The following is a 20,104-nucleotide window of genomic DNA, read 5'->3' as shown; positions in this document are numbered from 1 at the left end:
AGAATCAATGGATTTTGTGGTTTGAGTGTGAAGCTGAAAGTGCAGGTTCAGGAGATGGAGCCAATGACATTGCAGTTAGGGTCATGATTATGAGAACAATGAGTTGGTCATCAGTTTGAGATTGATTTGCTGTCAAGGCTGGATAGTTGAAAAAAAAATGAATTGTGACTAGATGAATATATAGGTTTGCAGGGTTCTGGTGGAATTATGCAGCTGCAATTAATTCTAGTATTGAACCTGACTTGCAGGTAGTATTGAGCCGCAACAGATAGAGCCATGAAGCTGGTAAGGTTGATATGGAAGGAGGCTGATGGTGTTGTTGAGTGCGTAAAATGGGAATGGTTGCATGTTAAGTCGTGTTGATCTGAAACAAATTGCTGAAGCTGACACAAATGAAACAAATTGTTTACAATGGATGTATTGGTGTTGTTATTGTAGTGTTTTTAAAGTATGAATTCAGGTCCTAATAGTTGGAAGTTGTTAAACTTAGAACTTTCAAGATTTTTTTTTTTTTTACATACGTTATAGGTAAAAAACCGGTCCCGTCCCGTCCCGTACCGAGTTAAACAGGTACATGTCCCGTCCCGTACTTCACGGGTACAGGTACAAGTACACAGGTAAGGTACCGACCATAGGGAGGTACATGTACTGAGTTAGGCGAAAACCCGTACCGTCCCGTCCCATGTGCATCCCTAGTTGTACCTATCTCAATATTTATGAGGCAGAATCTTCTACCTCAATAGGTGTAGGAAATCAAGTCTAACCAAGACCATGATTAGAAGCCGTACTCTGTTGCTTGATAGTCACGTTATGAAGTCTCTAGAAGTTATCCTGTTTAGTAAATATGTGTGTTTCAAGTTGAGTCTGTTTTAGGAGTTTTAGTTTGTTTAGGAGTTTTAATTTGTTTAGGTATGTTTTTAGTTTTTCCCGTTTTAGAATTCTCAATGTTATTGAGCAGTATAAATAGGCTGTAAAGTCATGAAACAAAGTACACCAGAATTATTAATCGAATTAGTTGTTTAGAATTCTCTCTTGTTACGTTTCGTTCATAAGTCTTTGTATATCAAATATCTACATCTGGTATCAGAGCATGGTTATTTTAGGTCTGTGGTTTAATCAAAAAAGAAGAAGATGGCTACAAACTTGAATTCAGTCAAGGTTCCAATTTTTGAAGGAAAGAATTTTGAGCATTGGAGAATAAAGATGGAGAATATATTCTCATATAAGGAGGTGTGAGATATTGTTAATACAGGGTATGCAGAATCAACAGCAGGAGCTCAACTTTCTGAGCTGAGCAAACTACTTTGACAGACAACAGAAAGAAGAACTCTAAAGGTACGTAAACTCTTCATCAAGGAATACATGAGTCTATCATGGACAGAGTTGTGTATATCAAAGAAGTTAATAGAGCTTGGGACTCTTTAACAAGCTATTACAAAGGTTCTGACAAAGTAAAGAAAGTAAGATTACAAACCCTAAAAATAAAATATGAGATGTTACAGGTGGACTCAACTGAGTTGATATTAGATTTCTTCTCAAGAACATTGAGTCTTGTTAATGAGATGAAGGACAATGAAGATACTATAGAAGATACTGCTATTATAGAGAAAATATTTCGCAGTTTACCAGAAAAATTTGAGTCAAAGGTGACTGCAATTGGAGAATGTAACACAATATCTGATTTGAGTATTGATGATGTGTTGGTTTCTTTGCAAGCTTATGAGGAAAAAATATTAGAGAATACAGTTGTAAAACCAGTTGAAGAAGCCTTACAAAGTCAGAAAAACTGGAACATTGAAGCTAGCTTAAGAATATATCAAGATAATAAAAGAAAGAAAATTGTTGATAGATCTAAAGTCCGCTGCTTTAATTGTCAACATCTTGGTCACTTTCAAGTTGAATGTCCTAAACCACAGAAGGATATTTATTACAAAAACAATTCTGGAAGCTACAACAATAAAACTGGAGGCTATAACAACAATGCTAGAAGTTACAACAATAATGTTGGAAGCTACAATAATAAAGCTGGAAGTTACAACAACAAATCTGGAGGATATAAAGCTGTAAATTATGACAATAAAGCAAATATTGCAGAAGAACAAGAAGAAGATCAAGAAACTCTTTTGTTAGCTTGTTATTCAGCAGAAGAACATCCACAAGAACAATGGTATTTATACACTGGTTGCAGTAACCATATGTGTAGAAAGAAATACTTATTTGTAATTCTTGATGAGTCTGTGAGATCCACTGTTAAGTTTGGGAATAACTCAACAGTTCCAGTTATGGGAAAAGGAAAGATAGGAATTAGACTCAAGAATGGTACACAATCATACATAATGGAAGTATTTTATGTACCAAATTCGCAACAAAATTTATTAAGTATGGGACAGCTTTCAGAAAGAGGATTCTCTATGTTGTATACAATGGAGTTTGCATAATCAAAGATCAAAGAAGGAGATTGATTGCTAGAATTCCAATGACCAAGAATAGACTATTTCCTTTACAAATTCAGCATCAAGTAGAGAGATGTTGTACTACTTCTTTCAGTGATGACTCTTGGTTGTGGCACAAAAGATTGGGACATGTAAACTTTAACAGTTTAAAAGTACTAGCTAGAAAAGGGATGGTCTCAGGGTTACCGACTATTGAGTCTCTTGAAACAAGATGTGAAGATTGTATTTTTGGAAAACAACACAGAGATCTATTTCCCATTGGCAAAGCAAGAAGAGCAGAGCAATTATTGGAGCTTGTTCACAATGATCTATGTGGACCAATTGAGGTAGAATCTCGTGGTGGAAACAGGTATTTTATTACCTTTATTGATGATTTTATTAGAAAATGATGGGTTTATTTGTTGAAACAAAAGAATGATGCCTTTCTAGCATTCAAAAGCTTTAAAGCATCTGCTGAGATACAAAGTGGTAATAACATCAAAATATTACGTATAAATAGAGGTATTGAATATATTGCGGTTGATACTTTTATGAAAGAAAATGGAATACAACATCAAATGACTGCAAGATACACACCACATCAAAATGATGTAGCAGAAAAGAAAAATCGTACTATTATGGAGATGGTACGTACAATGAGGAAGGCAAAAAATTTACCTAAGAATTATTGGGCAGAAGCTATTGATTGTGCTGTGTATGTGTTGAATAGATGTCCACCAAGAAGTATGATTGATATGACACCTGGGGAAGCATGGAGTGGAAGAAAACCTATTGTGAGATATCTTAAGGTATTTGGGTGCGTAGCATATGCACATATACCTAAACAAATATGTAAGAAACTTGATGACAAGAGTGAAAAGTGTATTTCATTGGTTACATCAATACAACCAAAGGATATAAATTATTGAATCCAGAAACAGGAAAGTTGATAATAAGTAGAGATGTGATTTTGAAGAAGAAGCTAAGTGGGAATGAAACCCAGAAGTATCAAGAAAAATTGTTAATGAAACACCATTAGTTGAGGAAGAAGAAAGAAGACCAGTTGAAGTGATTGAAGAAGATGAAGCAAGAATTGAAGAAATAGTTGAAGATGAAGCAAGAGTTGATAGAACTTTACAACAAGATATAAGACCAGCACGTAATCGTACTGTGCCATCTCGATTGAATGATTATGTTATTACTAGAGATGATGAAGAAGATGAAGAACTAGTGAATTTTGCTCTGTTTGGAGACTGTAACCCAGTAGAATTTGAAGTTGCCTCAAAGAATCAGGATGGAGACAAGCTATGGATGCTGAGATGGAAGAAATTGAAAAGAATAACACATGGGAATTAACTTCTCTACCAACATGAAAGAAGTCTATTGGTGTTAAGTGGGTATATAAGACAAAGTATAAACCAGATGGTGAGATAGAAAGTCTTAAAGAAAGACTTGTAGCTAAAGGATATAAGAAAAAACCTGGAATTGACTAAGTGTTTGCACATGTTGCAAGGTTAGATACTGTTAGAATGATCATTGCTTTAGCAGCACGGAGTCAGTGGAAGATTTATCAGATGGATGTGAAATCAGCTTTCTTAAATGGAGTGTTAGAAGAGGAAGTTTACGTTGATCAACCAGCTGGTTACATTAAAGAAGGGAAAGAAATGGAAAAACCTTATGTATAAGTCTTGAAATGGTAAATTAAGGATTCCATGGATAGTTTCATTCGACTTCGTGATGGAGGACATAGATTACGATCGTCGACTTTGATCATCCCACTAGGCATTTGATTAGGACATTGCATAATGATCCGAACACTTTGGCGCATCTCTTCGATACAGATACATTAACGATCATAGCGGGCTCCTCTGGTACCTACTGGTACGTCAGGATCCGATTGGTCATGAACATCGTAAGGTGCTGCTCTTCTCGAATCCCAGCATACCCCTGAACCTCTTAACATTAAAAAAAGACATTGTATGGTTTGAAACAAGAACCACGTGCTTGGTATACAAGAATTGATACATATTTTCTTGAAAAAGGTTTTGAGAAATGCCCATATGAACATACTTTGTATGTGAAGTTAGATGCTCAAGGAAATCAGATTATTGTTTATCTCTGTGTTGATGATTATATCTTCACAGGAAACAATACTGAAATGATTAATGAATTCAGGGAGGCTATGATCAGAGAATTTGAGATGACATATATGGGTTTGATGTCATATTTTCTTGGACTTGAAGTTTTGCAGTCTGAAAAAGGAATTTTTGTGACACAACAAAGATATGCAAATACTTTACTAAAACGTTTCAGGATGAGTAACTGTAAAGCAATTAGAACTCCAGTAGAAGAAGGATTGAAGTTAGAAAAAGGAGGAAATAGAGAATATGTTAATCCCACATATTTCAAACAACTTGTAGGAAGTTTAACATACTCAACTTCTACAAGACCTGATATAGTATATCGAGTAGGACTTGTTAGCAGGTTCATGGAAACACCATTTCAATCCCACTACAAGCAGCAAAACGTATTTTAAGGTATAAAAGGAACAATTAATCTAGGAATGTTCTACAATACTTCAAGGAATGCAGAATTGGTAGGATACACTGATAGTGATTGAGCTGGTGATACTGAAGAAAGAAAAAGCACTTCAGGGTTTGCTTTTCATATGGGATCAGGGTATTTTTCTTGGTCATCAAAGAAGCAACAGGTGGTTGCATTGTCAACAGAAGAAGCTGAATATATAGCAACAACGTCTTGTGCCACTCAAGCTGTGTGGATAAGAAGAATGTTAAGTTCATTAAATCATGAGCAGATGAATCCAACAAGGATTATATGTGATAATAACTCAGCTATTTCACTTACAAGGAATCCTGTCTTTCATGGAAGAAGCAAGCATATTGATATAAAATATCACTATATTCGCGAGTTAGTTAAGAATGGAGAAGTGGTTGTGAACTTTTGTCCAAGTTCCGAGCAAGTCGCAAACATCTTTACTAAGTCTTTGAAAGCTGATGCATTTGAGAATTTACGTGAAAGACTTGGAATGACTAGTCTGCATAGTCTTGGTTTGAGGGAGGCCGTAGGAAATCAAGTCTAACCAAGACTATGATTAGAAGCCATACTCTGTTGCTTGATAGTCAAGTTTTAAAGTTTCTAGAAATTATCCTGTTTAGGAAATACGTGTGTTTCAAGTTGAGTCTGTTCTAGAAGTTTGCTTTGTTTAGGAGTTTTAGTTTGTTTAGGTATGTTTTTAGTTTTTCCTGTTTTACAACTTTCAATGTTATTGAGCAGTATAAATAGGCTATAAATCCATGAAACAAAGTACACCAGAATTACTAATCGAATGAGTCGTTTAGAATTCTCTCTTCTTACGTTTCTTTCATAAGTCTTTGTATATCAGATATCTACAATAGGGCTGACGGAAATTAAGGATAAATTTTGTTAAGTATTGCCTCACAAGAACACGTTTTTGGAAGTGGATATTAAGAAAGTGGATACACAAATAATGGAGTCAGTTGAAGTGATTAGCCAAACAAGCAGTTGTTCCTAATTCAAATGAGATCTCTGGGTAGTCTTCGTGTCGATTTTGGAAGAACTTGTTTTTATAGAAATGGGATAACAAAGAACCATTATGCAATTCTAATGCTATTGACTGTTAGTCTGTTTTCATGTTCTTTATTTTTGTTCAGCTATATTTATTCGTTGAATGTGCATTTTGTTAATCTAATCTCAGTGGAATCTTGTGATGCGTACATTTTTCTGTTTGATCGTCAGAGGGGTGGATTAAATATATCTATGCAATACATGTTGTTTTTGTTCATCGGAGGAGTAGACTATGTATATGCAGGAAAAATCATGGAGAGTGAGAGCTTTAATTCGCACTATGGTACTGACAATACTGGATTGTTTTTTACCCAGGTGAGGTGCATAGATTCGCCCTTACTGGAAAGTTTCTCTGCTTGTCCGTATAGAAACTTACAAACCAGAAATTGCACAACAAGTTCTAACTCAATTCTTCCGTCCTATGGCAAATATAAGTTTCCCTGTGGTAGTATTACTAGTATCTCAGTAACACCGGAAGTTCTAGAGTTTTAACCATATCCTTACTAAAACACTTGCACAACAATTTTTAACTGACAGGTTTATATTTGAAGGAACAATAAGCGCCAGGAATTGCACCTTTTTTAAAGTCCTTCCCGACCAACAGCTCAGAAAACTTCATTGCAGAAACTCGCAGAAAGCCAAGTAGGCGTAAGTAACTAAATTTTCGCAATCAAGCATGCATGGCTGCATAAGGAGACGCAGCTAAGATAGGTTACCTGTGGCACGTCTATTGTTCACGAAACTATCACATAACTTCTGCACTCGATCGACAGCGTTTCCCACCCCATAAAACAAAAATATTGAGTATTAGATACCCTTCTACGAGCAGGTGCAGTCATCTGTGCCTTTCTTTTTAAGTACTAAAACAGATACAAATTGGAAAGAATTTCATATGATCACCACCAACTGCCTACTGGTTTCCACCACCTCCCTTTTAAGCAAGTGTTTGACGTTAACAATTATCAGTACTAAGACTCACAAGAACTAAAGGAATTCTCTACGTTAGGCGAACCTTGACCTGCAGAGTTGGTCTTGTAAGAAACTGATAAGATTCTTCGCTGGAAGAAAATTGGAGCTACTTGTTATAATAAGAAAAGAAGCATACAAAATTTGTGAGGCATCTGTTAAGGGTCTTAATACTTGCTATTCAGGAATATATGAAATTTGAAACTCAATCAAAATATATGAAAATTTATAAACCATATCTATCTTCAATCAAAATATGAAATTTAAAACTCATCATAATTTAGTTTTTAGAAGAGTAGGATGGGTCTAAAAATGAAATTACTGCTGGATTACTACAACTAACTGGATTTTTTTTGAAAATCTCTCGTTCCCTGTAAAATGAGTTGTTATTATATATCTCCAAAGCTCTTGTGTTTTTTTCACCCGTTGCCGTCACCAATGTTTTTAAAGAACGAAAATTTTCTACGTAATGAAAATATAATAGTCAAAACAAAGGTTGAAATCCTTTTCAGGAACTTTTACTTCCATTAATTCTTTCGAATGCACATTGTAGAGCTGGATAGTAACATGACAATTTCCTTTGCTGTTAAACCTCCAATGTAGAATTACCTGGATTGAAATAATCAAAATACTAGTACTAGAAGTAGGAGCAGGACTATCTAACTCTCTTGGGAGATTGAACTTGATAGTTTCCTTAACCCAGGCGTGTTTAATTGTGTCACCTTTCAATATATGTAGCACGATCTTACCGCAATAAGTATCAAATTTCTCCATACTTGAATAACAAAAACATCCTTTGTACTCCAACAAAGAAAAGTCACCGTTATTGTAACTCGAAACAAATTCCTCATCTCCCGGAAGTTTAATCATTTGAAACTGCTCATCATTTAGATTGAATGATACCAAAGTGAGACGTTTGTATTTTTCTTCTTCTGCTTCATCTTTTACCATATGGTAAAAGAGAGTTCCATTACAAGAGATTGGTGGTACTCTTCTTCTAGTAAATGGAAAATAACTTAGTGGGTGCCGTTTTGGCCATGGGTTATTAATCCGTCTCCATGGAGATGGTTTAGTACTACCTAGTGTAAGAATGTAATATTCACACTCATCCTTATTTTGAATGATACACATCACCCTATATTCATCCCTCAAGATGTCGTATCCAAATAGAGTTTCTTCAACCATTAAATCATCTTCCCCTATGTTAAAACGAGAGAGAATGATCAACTTCTCAAGCCTACTAGGGTTACAAATTTCAAGTGAGAAATAACAATTTTCACCATAGCAAACTTCAGATTTGTGCTCACAAGTTAAACCATTAAACATGAGTAACGGCTTCTTTTGAGATTCAACCATGTCATATTTGTTGAATTGTTGTTGGTGATTGTTAATTAAGTAAAACCATAACTTAGATACACAACTAAATCTGATCAAAGATATAGCCGGTAATTTGTATAGTATCTGTAGAAGTATGTCTTCATGAATATCATCATAAAAGGCACTAGTAAATTTCACCTTCTTCTCCATGTTTCTTTTTATAGTTAACTAATTGTAAGGTGTTTGCGTTTTGAGTAATACAATGTAATAATTAAGAAAAGAAAAAAAAAATATTAATGCCCGCCAGTTCTTTCGTTTTGAGGAGCTGCAGTGGAGTCCTCTTGACAAAAGAGTTTGCTATATTCTACTCCGTTTTGACTAGTAACTTCTGTATTTGTAACCCCATGACAAAAGAGTTTGCTATTCTTCCTCGACCTGAGATTGATTATTCTCCGTATAATCATATAGCGGTCGGATTTGGTTATCTTGCTTCAACCAACGAGTACAAAGTTGTACTAGTGCATGAGCTAGATAAAGAACCAAGTTTTGCAGAGGTCATGGTGTACACTCTTGGCAATTGCAATGGTTGGAGAAACATTGGAAAATTCCATCTTAAGTTCAACCGTGATCATTATTCTGAAAATGGTATCTTCGCAAATGGAGCTCTTCACCGGATGAACAGAGTAGAGAAGATGATTCTAGTCTTCGATTTGGCTGACGAAAACTTTGGTGAACATCTTTCACTCCCTTTTTCGCCAGCAGAAAGATACACGAAAATTGGAGTTATGGACGGCTTTTTACTTCTTGCACACAGATACTTTTCTGTAGACACTATACAGTACTGTACTGATATATGGGTATATAAAAAGAAGATATATGGGTATATAAAAAGAAGAATGATAATTATGATACGACGGAGCAGGACGAACACCAGTCATTGGGTTGGACTAGTCCTTGCTATAATATTTTATGACCCAAAATCTTTTACCTCAGAAAGACTGGTGGATATTAAGCAAAAATTTCGTCAAGTATTCCCTCACAGGAACACGTTGGTTTAGTTGAAAGAACTAGGAGAAGTGGTTACACATATAATGGAGTCGATTAAATATTAAGAAGTGAAAAGTTAATTAAATATTAGCTAGTTATCCATATCCAATTTTAGTTTTCATAATTAAGAACTCTGGGTTCATATATATATATATATATATATGCACTGGTAGACACTAGCCAACTGAGCTAGCCCCGGTTGGATATAATTATTATGGGTTGGTGCATATTGAACTTGGATAGCAAAGAACCATTTAGCAATTCTGATGCTGTTCACAGTTAGTCTGTTTTCATACATTCTTATTTGATTTGAGTGATGTTTATTTTTTACGGTTAAATCTATATTTATTTATTGACTGTGCATTTTGTTAATCTAATCTCAGTGGAACTCTCTATATTGATTTTATGGGTATGATATTCTTCTTTTTGGTTGTAGCTGCATTTATTTGTTGAATGTGGAATTTTGCTAATCTAATCTCACGAATAAGTTAATAACCCACAACCTGATAAGTCTGGATTTCCTGGGGAGCATCCGTCAATATTGAACTTCAACCAACCCATACTAGGTTTGCTTTGAGCATCCACCAAACTTATGTTATGCGAAGAGCTCTACCTTGTCGTCGTCCCTTAATACCAAAGTAACGCAAGATTTCCAAGTCATCCACCCTACTATCCAACTTTCCAGTTACGAGTGGCCCCAATGCAGCAACCATATGATCCAGCATACTTATTACAATTGTCCAAGCGATTCTCGATCTGGTCTTCAAAGCGTAACTGGTCATGGCGTTGCACAACCATATAGGCCAGAACGTCCAAAGCATAAGCGTGATCTAAACGAATCAACTGAATAAAACACTCGGCTAGCATTGTGATTTTGTTCGTCAGAAGAAGAGATTACTAGAATATTAGTGGTTTTCTTTTTGTTTTGCAGGTACTCCTACTACTATGCTTTGGTTGAAGTTACAAACACTTAAAGAAAAGCTGAAAGTCTGGAACAAAGAAGTTTTTGGACATACTGATTCTAAACTGAAGACTATTCTCTCTGAAATACAAACTCTAGATGGCATGGCCGAAGATAATATCCTTTCCGAAGAGGAGAGGAATGTACATCTTCAATACAAAGCGGACTTTAAAAGGATTTCTAAAATGGAGAAGATTTCATGGAAAATTAAATCAAATACAAAGTGGTTGCAGGAGGGTGACAGAAAAACTTCTTTCTTCATTAGCAATGCCTCTGCTAGACGTAGGTACAACAGAATCAGGCAACTCTACATTGGGGATGAGTTGGTGTCTGAAAAAAGTAGGTTGCAAGAACATATAGTAGATCATTACAAAACTTTATTCTCTGAGGAAGAGGTCATTCGACCTGATTTAGAGGAGATTGATTTTGAGTCACTTACCTCTACAGAAGCCAATATCCTAGAAGCTGATTTTACTGAGGAGGTGGTTATGCATGCTATTAGAGACTTGTGGAATGACAAAGCACGAGGTCCTGATGGCTTCCTATTCTATTCTTTCAGAAGTGTTGGCATTTTATCAAGGATGATATTATGGGTACTGTGAATGAATTCTGCACCACAGGTACTATTAAGTCTAAACACAACTCTACTTCCATCACTGTTGTACCTAAAAAAAAATCACATTGAGACTATCAAGGATTGTAGACCTATCTGTCTGCTTACTACTGTATATAAGATTATTGCAAAAGTATTAGCTTCAAGGATAAAGCTTGTTATGGATAAGCTGATATCTCTTGTGCAATGTGCTTATATTGAAGGCAGACAAATCATTAATGGCACACTTATTGCCAATGAATTGGTAGATTCAAGATTTTGATCCGAAAAACCGGGTATCGTTTGCAAAATTGATCTTGAGAAGGCATTTGATAGAATCAATTGGAGATATCTTGAATTTGTGCTTGTGAAAATGGGGTTTAGTAGGAAGCGGTGTAATTGGCTAAGGTTTTGTTATTCTACTTCTACTTTCTCGGTTATTATCAATGGGTCTTCTTTTGGAAACTTCACTAGTACAACAGGTGTGAGACAAGGCTGTCCAGTTTCTCCTCTTTTATTTAATATTTCCATGGAAGGTTTTTCAAGATTTATGGATAGAGTAGCTAACCAACGCCTTTTCAGCGGCATTTCTGTGGCTCCTTCTAGTATTGTGTGGTCAAGCACCTTCATTATGCGGATGACACAATTTTCTTTTTGGATGATAACAAGGAAGATCTACATAACATATTTTCAGCATTGCATTGTTTCAAGTTCATAGCCAGACTAAAGGTAAATACTTTGAAAACCAGACTTGTTGACGTGGGAAGAGTTCCAGACTTAACTCTTTGGGCTGAAGAATTAGGTTTTTCGGTAGATTGCCTACCTTTTATGTATTTGGGAATGCCGCTTGGTGCGAAATCTAACTCCATAAGAATTGGGGACCCTATTATAGAAAAGTTTGAAGCTAGACTTTCAGTTTGGAGGCATATTTCATTATCGATGGGAGGTAAGTTAGCTGTTTTGAAGTGTATTTTATCCTCTCTTCCGACCTACTATTTTTCTCTTTATAAGGCCCCAAGTTCAGTCATCAAGATTCTTGAAAAGAATACGCAAAATTTTCTATGGGAATAGACAGAGGGAGTAAAAAATTCTCATTTAGTTAACTGGGATATGGTTCGTGCAACTAAAGACAGAAGTGGTCTAAGAGTATGTAACCTAAAACTTATGAATTTAGCATTGTTAGCTAAATGGTGTTAGAGATATGGTGTACAAAAGAGAAAGCTCTGGTATCAGATTATAGAAGACAATTACGGCAAAGAGTTATCCAAATGGATTCCAGGAAAAGTCATCGATGATGTTCCCCTGCCGGTGATGGTCTGACAGATACAAGGAGGTGGAAATTGCATCCTCCGGTGTGTTTACTGTCAAATCATTGTATTCTCAATTGGTGGTAGAACATGGAGTGTCTCACTTTCCTTCCCATTTCATCTGGCAACAGGCTATCCCTCCAAAAATCTGTTTTCTAATGCGGTGTTTGGTTCACGGTAAATTGAATACTATAGATTTTCTTCAACAGAAAGGTATGACTCTTCATAATGCTTGTGCTTTTTGTGGTGAAGGAGTGGAGTCGGAGGATCATTTATTCTTGCACTGTAAAATTGCATACAAAATTTGGTGTAACTTAATACCAAATACAAGTTGGTCTTTCGTTTTGCCAGGTTCAATGAGAGCTTTGGCAGAAACATGGCATACCCGGCAATTTTCTAATTCAAGCAACTACATCTGGAGTTTGATCCTGGCAGCAATCGTTCACACGATCCGGAAAGAAAGAAATTGCGATCTCATTTTTGAAGTCAAGTCTAAAGTTCTAACTTGGGCAGCAGCCGCAGGTCACAGAGTTCATTTCAACTTCTCCCATACTTCCTGGTCTAATTGGCAGGCAATGTTTCTCTAACTCATTGGTTATGCAAAATTTTCTTTTTTGTGTTTCATCTACCTCTGGTAGAATTGTTTGTACATTCCTTCTTCTATTAATACATCTTCCTTTTTATCAAAAAAAAAAAGTTTGTTCGTCAGAAGAGTAGGTTTAGTACATGCAGGAAATTTTTTGGAGTGAACTTTAATTCGCAATATGTCGGAGGGAATCTCTTAGTTTTTTGACAGCAGAATTGCTGGAGATGTCTCTGTGTCTGGCTCAGTTGCTAGGTTGATTCACCCCCTTCGCAAAAAATAAATAAAAAAATATAGTAAAACTGGGCCAAGTGTTGCTGAATTGTTTTTTTACCCAATGTGTGGTGAATGGACTTGCCCACTGGGGTGGAAACTCGAAGGGACCTTATAGAAACTTACAGATATCAGATTTGTAAATTATTTCAGAGAAATCAATCTCTGTTGATTGTGCAGCCAAAAGAGGAGCAAAGTTACAAGCAGGTGAAAGGAATTTTTGTATTGGTAGACCTACCTGGTTAGGAAGAGTTGAAATGCCAGAGTTGTGTATGATTTTGTTAATTAGGGGTTGTTGGGCTTGCACGTTGATTTGATAAATGGGCTTACAAGTTATTCTGGGCTGGGTTAGTTTGTTTGCTTTTTCTCCAATTTAACTTTGTATCTGTAATCCCCAATTTAATGAATAAAAAATTATGTGTATTTAGCAACAAAAATAAAAAAATAAAAAAAGGTTCAATTTTGCAAGTTTCTCAGAAGGGGAATTTTCCCAGTAGTAAGAAACCAGTATGTACTGCAAGTTAACCCGTATCCTTACATAAACACCTGCAAAACAATTTACGACAGACGGTTGTAAAATCTAATTGAAGTGTTCAGGACATGTAATAATATATACCTTTATGGAGATTGCCACAGCATTTCTTATGCAGATTTTAACGAAATTTCACACATCTAAATTGGTGGGATGAAACAGAACAGATTGCACTATACCTATAAATATATTTGATAGAAAAACCCTAACAGCAGTTTTGTAAAATTTGTAAAACACAGTGACTTAACTACTACAGATAAATAGCATATCATGACAGAGAAATAGAGAGAGAGAGCGAGTGAACTTCCTCAGCTTCAGAATCAGGAAGCTTCAAAATCAACAGCAGATTCTGGCTTCAAGCGGTTTAGCCGTACTGTTCCAAGAATATATTCAGGCAGTTCATTTTCTTCTTTGGCCTCAACTAAAATTGCGAGATCAACAACAAGGCTGGTAACATATCCAAGAACTAAGTTGATTATACTTCTTGCAACTGATGACGAGCCAATATCCACATCGATCTCAAGAAAATTATCTTGTCTAAGGTATCTACACGTCACTGCTTTCCCCAGCAAGCAAGCTTTTGTCCCAACGGCTCGCTTGACCATCCAGTATCCCTCCTTAATACTTGGAATTAGTTTAAATCTTGAATCACGAAATGTGTCACTGCCATCAACGAATTTTCCTAGCAAAGAATCCTGTTTTATCGGCCTGTCAGCAGCATAGTACATGACTAAGCTGTAGTTTGGTTTAGCTGGAACCTGGAGATTAATGACAAGGATAAACGGGAGTTTCTTTGCAGCTTCTGACTGAACTAGACATCTAGGATGCGCTGCAATCCTATCAATCTTAGCATCAGACTTGAACCAATCAACCGCTAATAGCTTCAAAAGAGGAATCCCCCCCGTTATCTTAGAAGAATCTTTCAAGTAAGTCTGCCCTCTTATCATAAATCCTTGGCCGTCAGGAGAAGTCCAACAATCTGCATCTGTATCGTCTTTCCCTACACGCAGAGATCCATGAACCTGAATTGCATTAACACTGACAGGAGAAATGCTGGCATCAAGTTCCTTCTCTGAACTCGGAGCTGTATTCCGCTTCAAAGCTAACCTTGCAATCGCCCATGAAACATTCTTCAGCTTTACCTTTCCATCATTCTTCTTGAGGACCTCTACATCATCGTCACTATCCTCATCATCAGATGAGGACGTCTCATCAGCAGCAATGGCATCATAAAACTGATCACTTTCATCACCGTCTAGAAATTCAGAATAAGAACCTGAAGAAGCAGATGATTCTGATTGGACAGTAGTTGTAGAACTTGCATATGTTGGAGATGGATTGGCTTCAAAGTATTCTCTAAGTCCTGCCACTTGGCACAGTAATGCGTACGGAATGGTCTTCTCAAATGTTGAATGCTGATATTTTTTCCATTTCCGCCAACCACTAGAGCTTATCTCCAACATTAGAGTCACGAGACATCTTGGAGCATCGGAAGGTGATGCAGGGTCAAGCGCTTTAATTTCCCACGTTGATGGAGTAATGTTAGTTCTCCGATAGCTAGATCTTGGAGGTTTCTTTTTGTGGATGGCAGGAAATTGTAAAATGGTATATGCTCCATCATCCTGCCCTCGGAACCACTGCCTTGAGAAAACAAAATCCCTTTTGGATTGCCACCGAGTGAGGTATTTCGGGTCATATGTCCCATAGACAACATCATTGTGGCCATTCAACGAATCAACCAGTTCTAGGTCACTGGTCATCATATCCCACTCATATCTCTTTCTTCGATCAAGGCTAAGAACCATTTCAAAGACTGTATCCATGTTTGCATCCACAACACCAACAGATTTAACAAGAACATCCTCTTTCCGTTTCTTTCCATCAGCGACATCCTCAAAAATTCTAACACCATTGACCGTGTGAACACATTTCCACTGATGGGCCTCAACAGCATCACCAACATCCCCTTTAAAAAACCCATCTGACTTGACATGCTCATCTCCTAGATTTGAGGTCTGGCGTAGAAGTGCCTCAGGACCTTTTCCGATTCTTACAAGTTTTCTTAACCCATGCGCATACCTTCTCATTCTTGGTCGATGTCCCTCAAAATTGAGCTCGTTATTCTCCATGTTTTTAAGCTTTCTCTGCATACAACTACCTCCTTTTGCCAGCTCATACTCAGCCCGTTGCTTAGCATGATCAAATGCTTCCATCCATTTTGTAGCTTCACCAGCTGTAGCACAAGCAATTTCTCCTTTTCTGCTCTCGTCTAATCGATTGGAAAGCCGTAAAACATAGAGCTCCCCATTATTGACCTTCCTACGACCTAATTCCTCCACCATAAGAGTGTATCCAACGGCGCCTTTTCTAATGGGTTTAATGCCGGGATTCTCATGAGGATCTCGCTTATACATCTCCACATATTTTCCCTTAACGAAAAGAAAACGAAGATGGCAGTAGTCTTGACCGATTGTGTTAACACCAAGATGGTATACCCAGCCAGAATACTCAAACTTTTCTGCAGCCTTCTCTTGCTCGGATGACGATGACGACGACGGCGATGATGATCCTTCTCTATCAGAGCCTTCGTTGCTACCGTTATTCACCATCTTCTTTGTTGACGATGACGACGACATCCCCTCTCTCTCTCTATTTCACTCTCTGTGGACCTGCATTTTTCATAGTTATTGAAATTACTGATGATGCACAGTATAAAGGCATCTGTATATTATGTGCAGGTCAGGTGTATAGCCAAACTCAGTATAACAGCAGGTCCTTTGGTAATATGCATTAAGGTATTTTTGGTTAGCTACGTGAATAAACAAACTGACAACTCCCACCATGGTATACAAGAAAAAATCGCTGACGCAGATTAGTCAATGCTTGTACAGTGCAGTATGCATACGACACATTAAGAGAAAAAAGAAAAACTGTATCTTGTATCCATTCCAAATAGAAAACTACCACGGCTATAATCTTTTGATGATAATCAGCTGCTATGAATCTTGAGTTTACACTCAGTAAACAGTAAAGAAACAACAAAAAGTGCACAGATCTACTGATATCAAAACATTGACTACCGCTAAGCTTTTAGAAAACATACTATCAAAAACTAGTTCTTGAGCTAGCCAACAACCATAGATGGTACACCAACTATTAGAATTCTCCGTTCACCCCGACAATTAAGGCCCCCAGCCCCACCAAGGTACACACAAAAACACACTCTCTCACTCTGTATGGACCTGTGTTATCATAATTAGCTACTTTAGCGACCACACACAGATAATTATACAAAAATCCCCAAAGGATTCACAAGGAAAATATAAAGTGGGATGAAAAATAAGGCATACATAGTTATCAGGGATGACTGTTTCAGGGGCAATGTCGCATAAAGACTTTAACATTGATAAGAACTGATAGTTCTTACCTAACGCCAGCAAGTAGTAAACCATAGATAATAAGAAGACACTAACAATCTTACAAAAACTTTTCCCTGCGAACTAAGTAGATGAATAAGACGTATATCGACTTAGTTAAAGAAAAATCCTAATAAAATTCTAAAGCGGATTCCTAAACATAATAGAATTCTTTAAGGAAGCAAAAGTCTTAAGAGCTAAAAAAAAAAAAAAAAAACTTCTCAAGCTTCATAGCAAATATAAATCCCTAATCAAATTTGAATTAGTAGTACATGAAAAACAAATCCAAATTGTATTCCTGATAATGTATAACAGAATAAAGTTTTTATGCGACATTGACCCCAAAACAGTCATCCCTTATCATATAAATTTCTCAACAAACCCTGAATAAGAAAAAATTCATTCTGAAATACACTAAATTCCTGATTTCAGGAAATCTACAGATCGAATGTCTGAAAATCCTGATAAAATAAAACCTAGGGTTTTAATCAATCACAAGTCTTCTATTAGGGAATCCAGAACTCGTTAAGCTATATAACTTCTCTGATCTGATATTAATTATACACAATTTCATGAGAAACAACCCTAGATTTAACACATTTGATTTTGAGATACCTAACTGAACAAATTGTAATGTGGATGAAATCCCAATTAATGAATCAGACCTCAAATTAAAAAAAATTTACAGATCGAATTACAAATTGAATGGAAAAAATCAAAAATCATACCGATCAAATAAAACTAACCTGGTAATAGTGATGATGATGAGATCAAAGACGAATGGAATCCATTAATGGTAGCAGATTTTTTGTTTGTTAAGCTGAGCTTCTTGTTGTTGTTTTTCTGCGTGTGCTGGAATTTGGTGGGTAATGTAAGAGGAAATTTATTGGTTTGATTTTTTCGAGTTAATGAATTTTTATGACGATGGGATCCACGTCCCCAATATCAATGTCGGCAAAAGTTCGAGATGATGAGACTGTCCTGGTCCCTTTATCAATTCACTATTTTTGGTTAGTGGCAGCCTGGCATGGCATGGATGATCAAGGTCTAAATCTGTTTGACTGTTTTTCTTTGGTCAAACTCATTAAATAATAGACCAAAGAAAATTGTTGTTTGAATTTCAGAATTGGGCATATCAAAAACTTTTTGCATGTGCTTAGGATCGGCATTTTTGCATGTGCTTAGGATCGGCTTGTATGGTTGTATTAGTTTTGCACCGAATAAATGTTTCAATTCATAAGTCTAGATTCGGCTTATTCGGTAGTATTAGGGTTGCGCCGAATATCATTGTTAAAATTTCATAAATTTTAGAAGTATATAGGATCGGCTTATTTATATGATATCATGTTGCGCCGAATACATGTTTGAGTTCATAACCATAGACTCGGCTTATTCGACAGTGTCGGTTGTGAGCCGAATATATAGGATCGGCTTATAATTGTTTTGTGGTATGAGCCGATCCACTCTCTGTGTAAGCTAATAAAAATTTGAAGACATGATTCGGCTCATATGTGTTATTTCGGGTAAGCCGAGCCTTCTTATTTTCTTACAAGTTTTTGGCTTTGCAAATCTCTTTGTTGTTCGAATTAGTCTTATAACTTTCATACTTGTGTCAGGACCAATGCAGCTACAAAGAGGAAGAAGATGGAGGTAACACCTTCTACTTCTAAAACTCCCGATCCTAGAGGAGGAGGTAAGAAAAAATTGGGAGCGGGAGCTAGAGGAGGAATTTTAGAACAAGAAGATGAACAAGTAAGAATTGAAAGACAAGAAGAAGGAATAGCTGAAGATGAAGAAGTTGATGATAATCAAGAAGTTCATCAAGAAACACAACCCCAAGGAAAACCCAAGAAAGACAAGAAAGGTAAGAAGGTGGCAGAACCCGAGAAAGAGAAGAACGATGATGATCGATGGATCACTGGTTTACACATTCCTGATGAAGATGACGTAATTACACCTCGATCAGATGGTTTTCCTCATGGTCTTCCGGAAGATGGAGGAAATGTGTTGATTGGTTATGCCGATTCTTGGGCGAAGAAAATTTATGAGACTCCTGATCACAACCGTGCAGTCCGAGTATTGAGACACCAGAGGGCAGCGGAATGTAGTCTTGATGAAGAGGTTCCTGAGGTGATTGCATACGTACAACGCGGTGTTTTATGGCCTATCATCAATTATAGACATAAGGAATATGATAGTGTGTCGGCCTCTGCATTTACCGAGCGTTTTTTCCAGAAACTTACACATTTCAATTACCTTTTGGAGAGATGGCAATCACTCCTGATGAGGCTAGTAAGATTACAAGCCTTAAAGCAAGGGGTGCAAGTGTGGATGCTGGTTTTTATGACATGAGTTGGAATGAGCTATACAATTTGTACCTGGAATTCCTTGGTTGGGGTTCATAGAAAACTGAGTTGGAGTTTTGTCGATCAGTTAAAGATGTCGATACCGTTTGCATACCAGGTGGCAGAAATAAGAAGAATAAGAAGATCAAGTTGACTAACTTGAAAAGGGAGTTTGAGAACACAAAGGAAAGAGTCACACAAGGTTTGTTGATAATGGATCCCGTCAAAGTGAAGAAAACCGGAACTACCTACTTGCTTTATACTCTTGGTAGAGACATCTTTCCCGACACTACCGGAAACAAGGTAAATGCTAATTATCTCCAATTGGTAAAGAATCTTGAAACTTGTAACAAGTTTGCTTGGGGAACGGCTACACTCGCTTACCTGCTGGACCAACTTGCCACCGCGTCTAGGTTGACAAGTACAAACATCGGAGGGAACTTCACTTTGCTCCAGGTAACTTTTGGGAGTTCAGAGTATGGTTCGGCTTATAACCATAAAATCTTTTAAGCCGAAGTTTTACTTACTTGGTTCGGCTTATAATACTTGATCCATATAAGCCGAACAGTTCTCTGAGTTTGCAAACTTTAGTCTTACTAATCAAGATTATTAACACTAATACGTAAAGGGCAGATTTGCCATTAAAAAAATTGGGTTAAGGGGTTATCTGATTTTGTTATTTCACAACCTTTTTTGTCTTCATTCAGTATGCTTTGAAAGATTTTGG

General features: G+C 36.8%; 2 protein-coding genes across 3 annotated transcripts; both read right to left on the bottom strand.

Moving 5' to 3' along the window:
• Positions 1-7,466: 7,466 nt before the first annotated feature.
• Positions 7,467-8,531, bottom strand: LOC113293940 (putative F-box protein At5g62060). Its single transcript, XM_026542380.1, has one exon. The coding sequence runs from the start codon at positions 8,529-8,531 to the stop codon at positions 7,467-7,469; it is 1,065 nt and encodes a 354-aa protein (XP_026398165.1).
• Positions 8,532-13,685: 5,154 nt separating this feature from the next.
• On the bottom strand, positions 13,686-17,937 carry LOC113294653 (protein ENHANCED DISEASE RESISTANCE 2-like). Of its 2 annotated transcripts, XM_026543037.1 has the most exons (3): positions 17,779-17,937; positions 16,720-16,858; positions 13,686-16,285 (listed from the first exon to the last, which is right to left on the bottom strand). In XM_026543037.1, the coding sequence occupies exon 3, from the start codon at positions 16,250-16,252 to the stop codon at positions 13,937-13,939; it is 2,316 nt and encodes a 771-aa protein (XP_026398822.1). In that variant the 5' UTR covers positions 16,253-16,285; positions 16,720-16,858; positions 17,779-17,937; the 3' UTR covers positions 13,686-13,936. The 2 variants fall into 2 exon arrangements, with proteins under 2 accessions (XP_026398822.1, XP_026398821.1); XM_026543036.1 differs by lacking the exon at positions 16,720-16,858 and having other exon boundaries at positions 17,779-17,935.
• Positions 17,938-20,104: the final 2,167 nt, after the last annotated feature.

Source organism: Papaver somniferum, chromosome 7, assembly GCF_003573695.1.
Source record: "Papaver somniferum cultivar HN1 chromosome 7, ASM357369v1, whole genome shotgun sequence".
Classification (NCBI taxonomy): Eukaryota; Viridiplantae; Streptophyta; class Magnoliopsida; order Ranunculales; family Papaveraceae; genus Papaver; species Papaver somniferum.
Note: the sequence above shows the minus strand (reverse complement) of the source record. Positions and strands in the feature narration are given on the sequence as shown.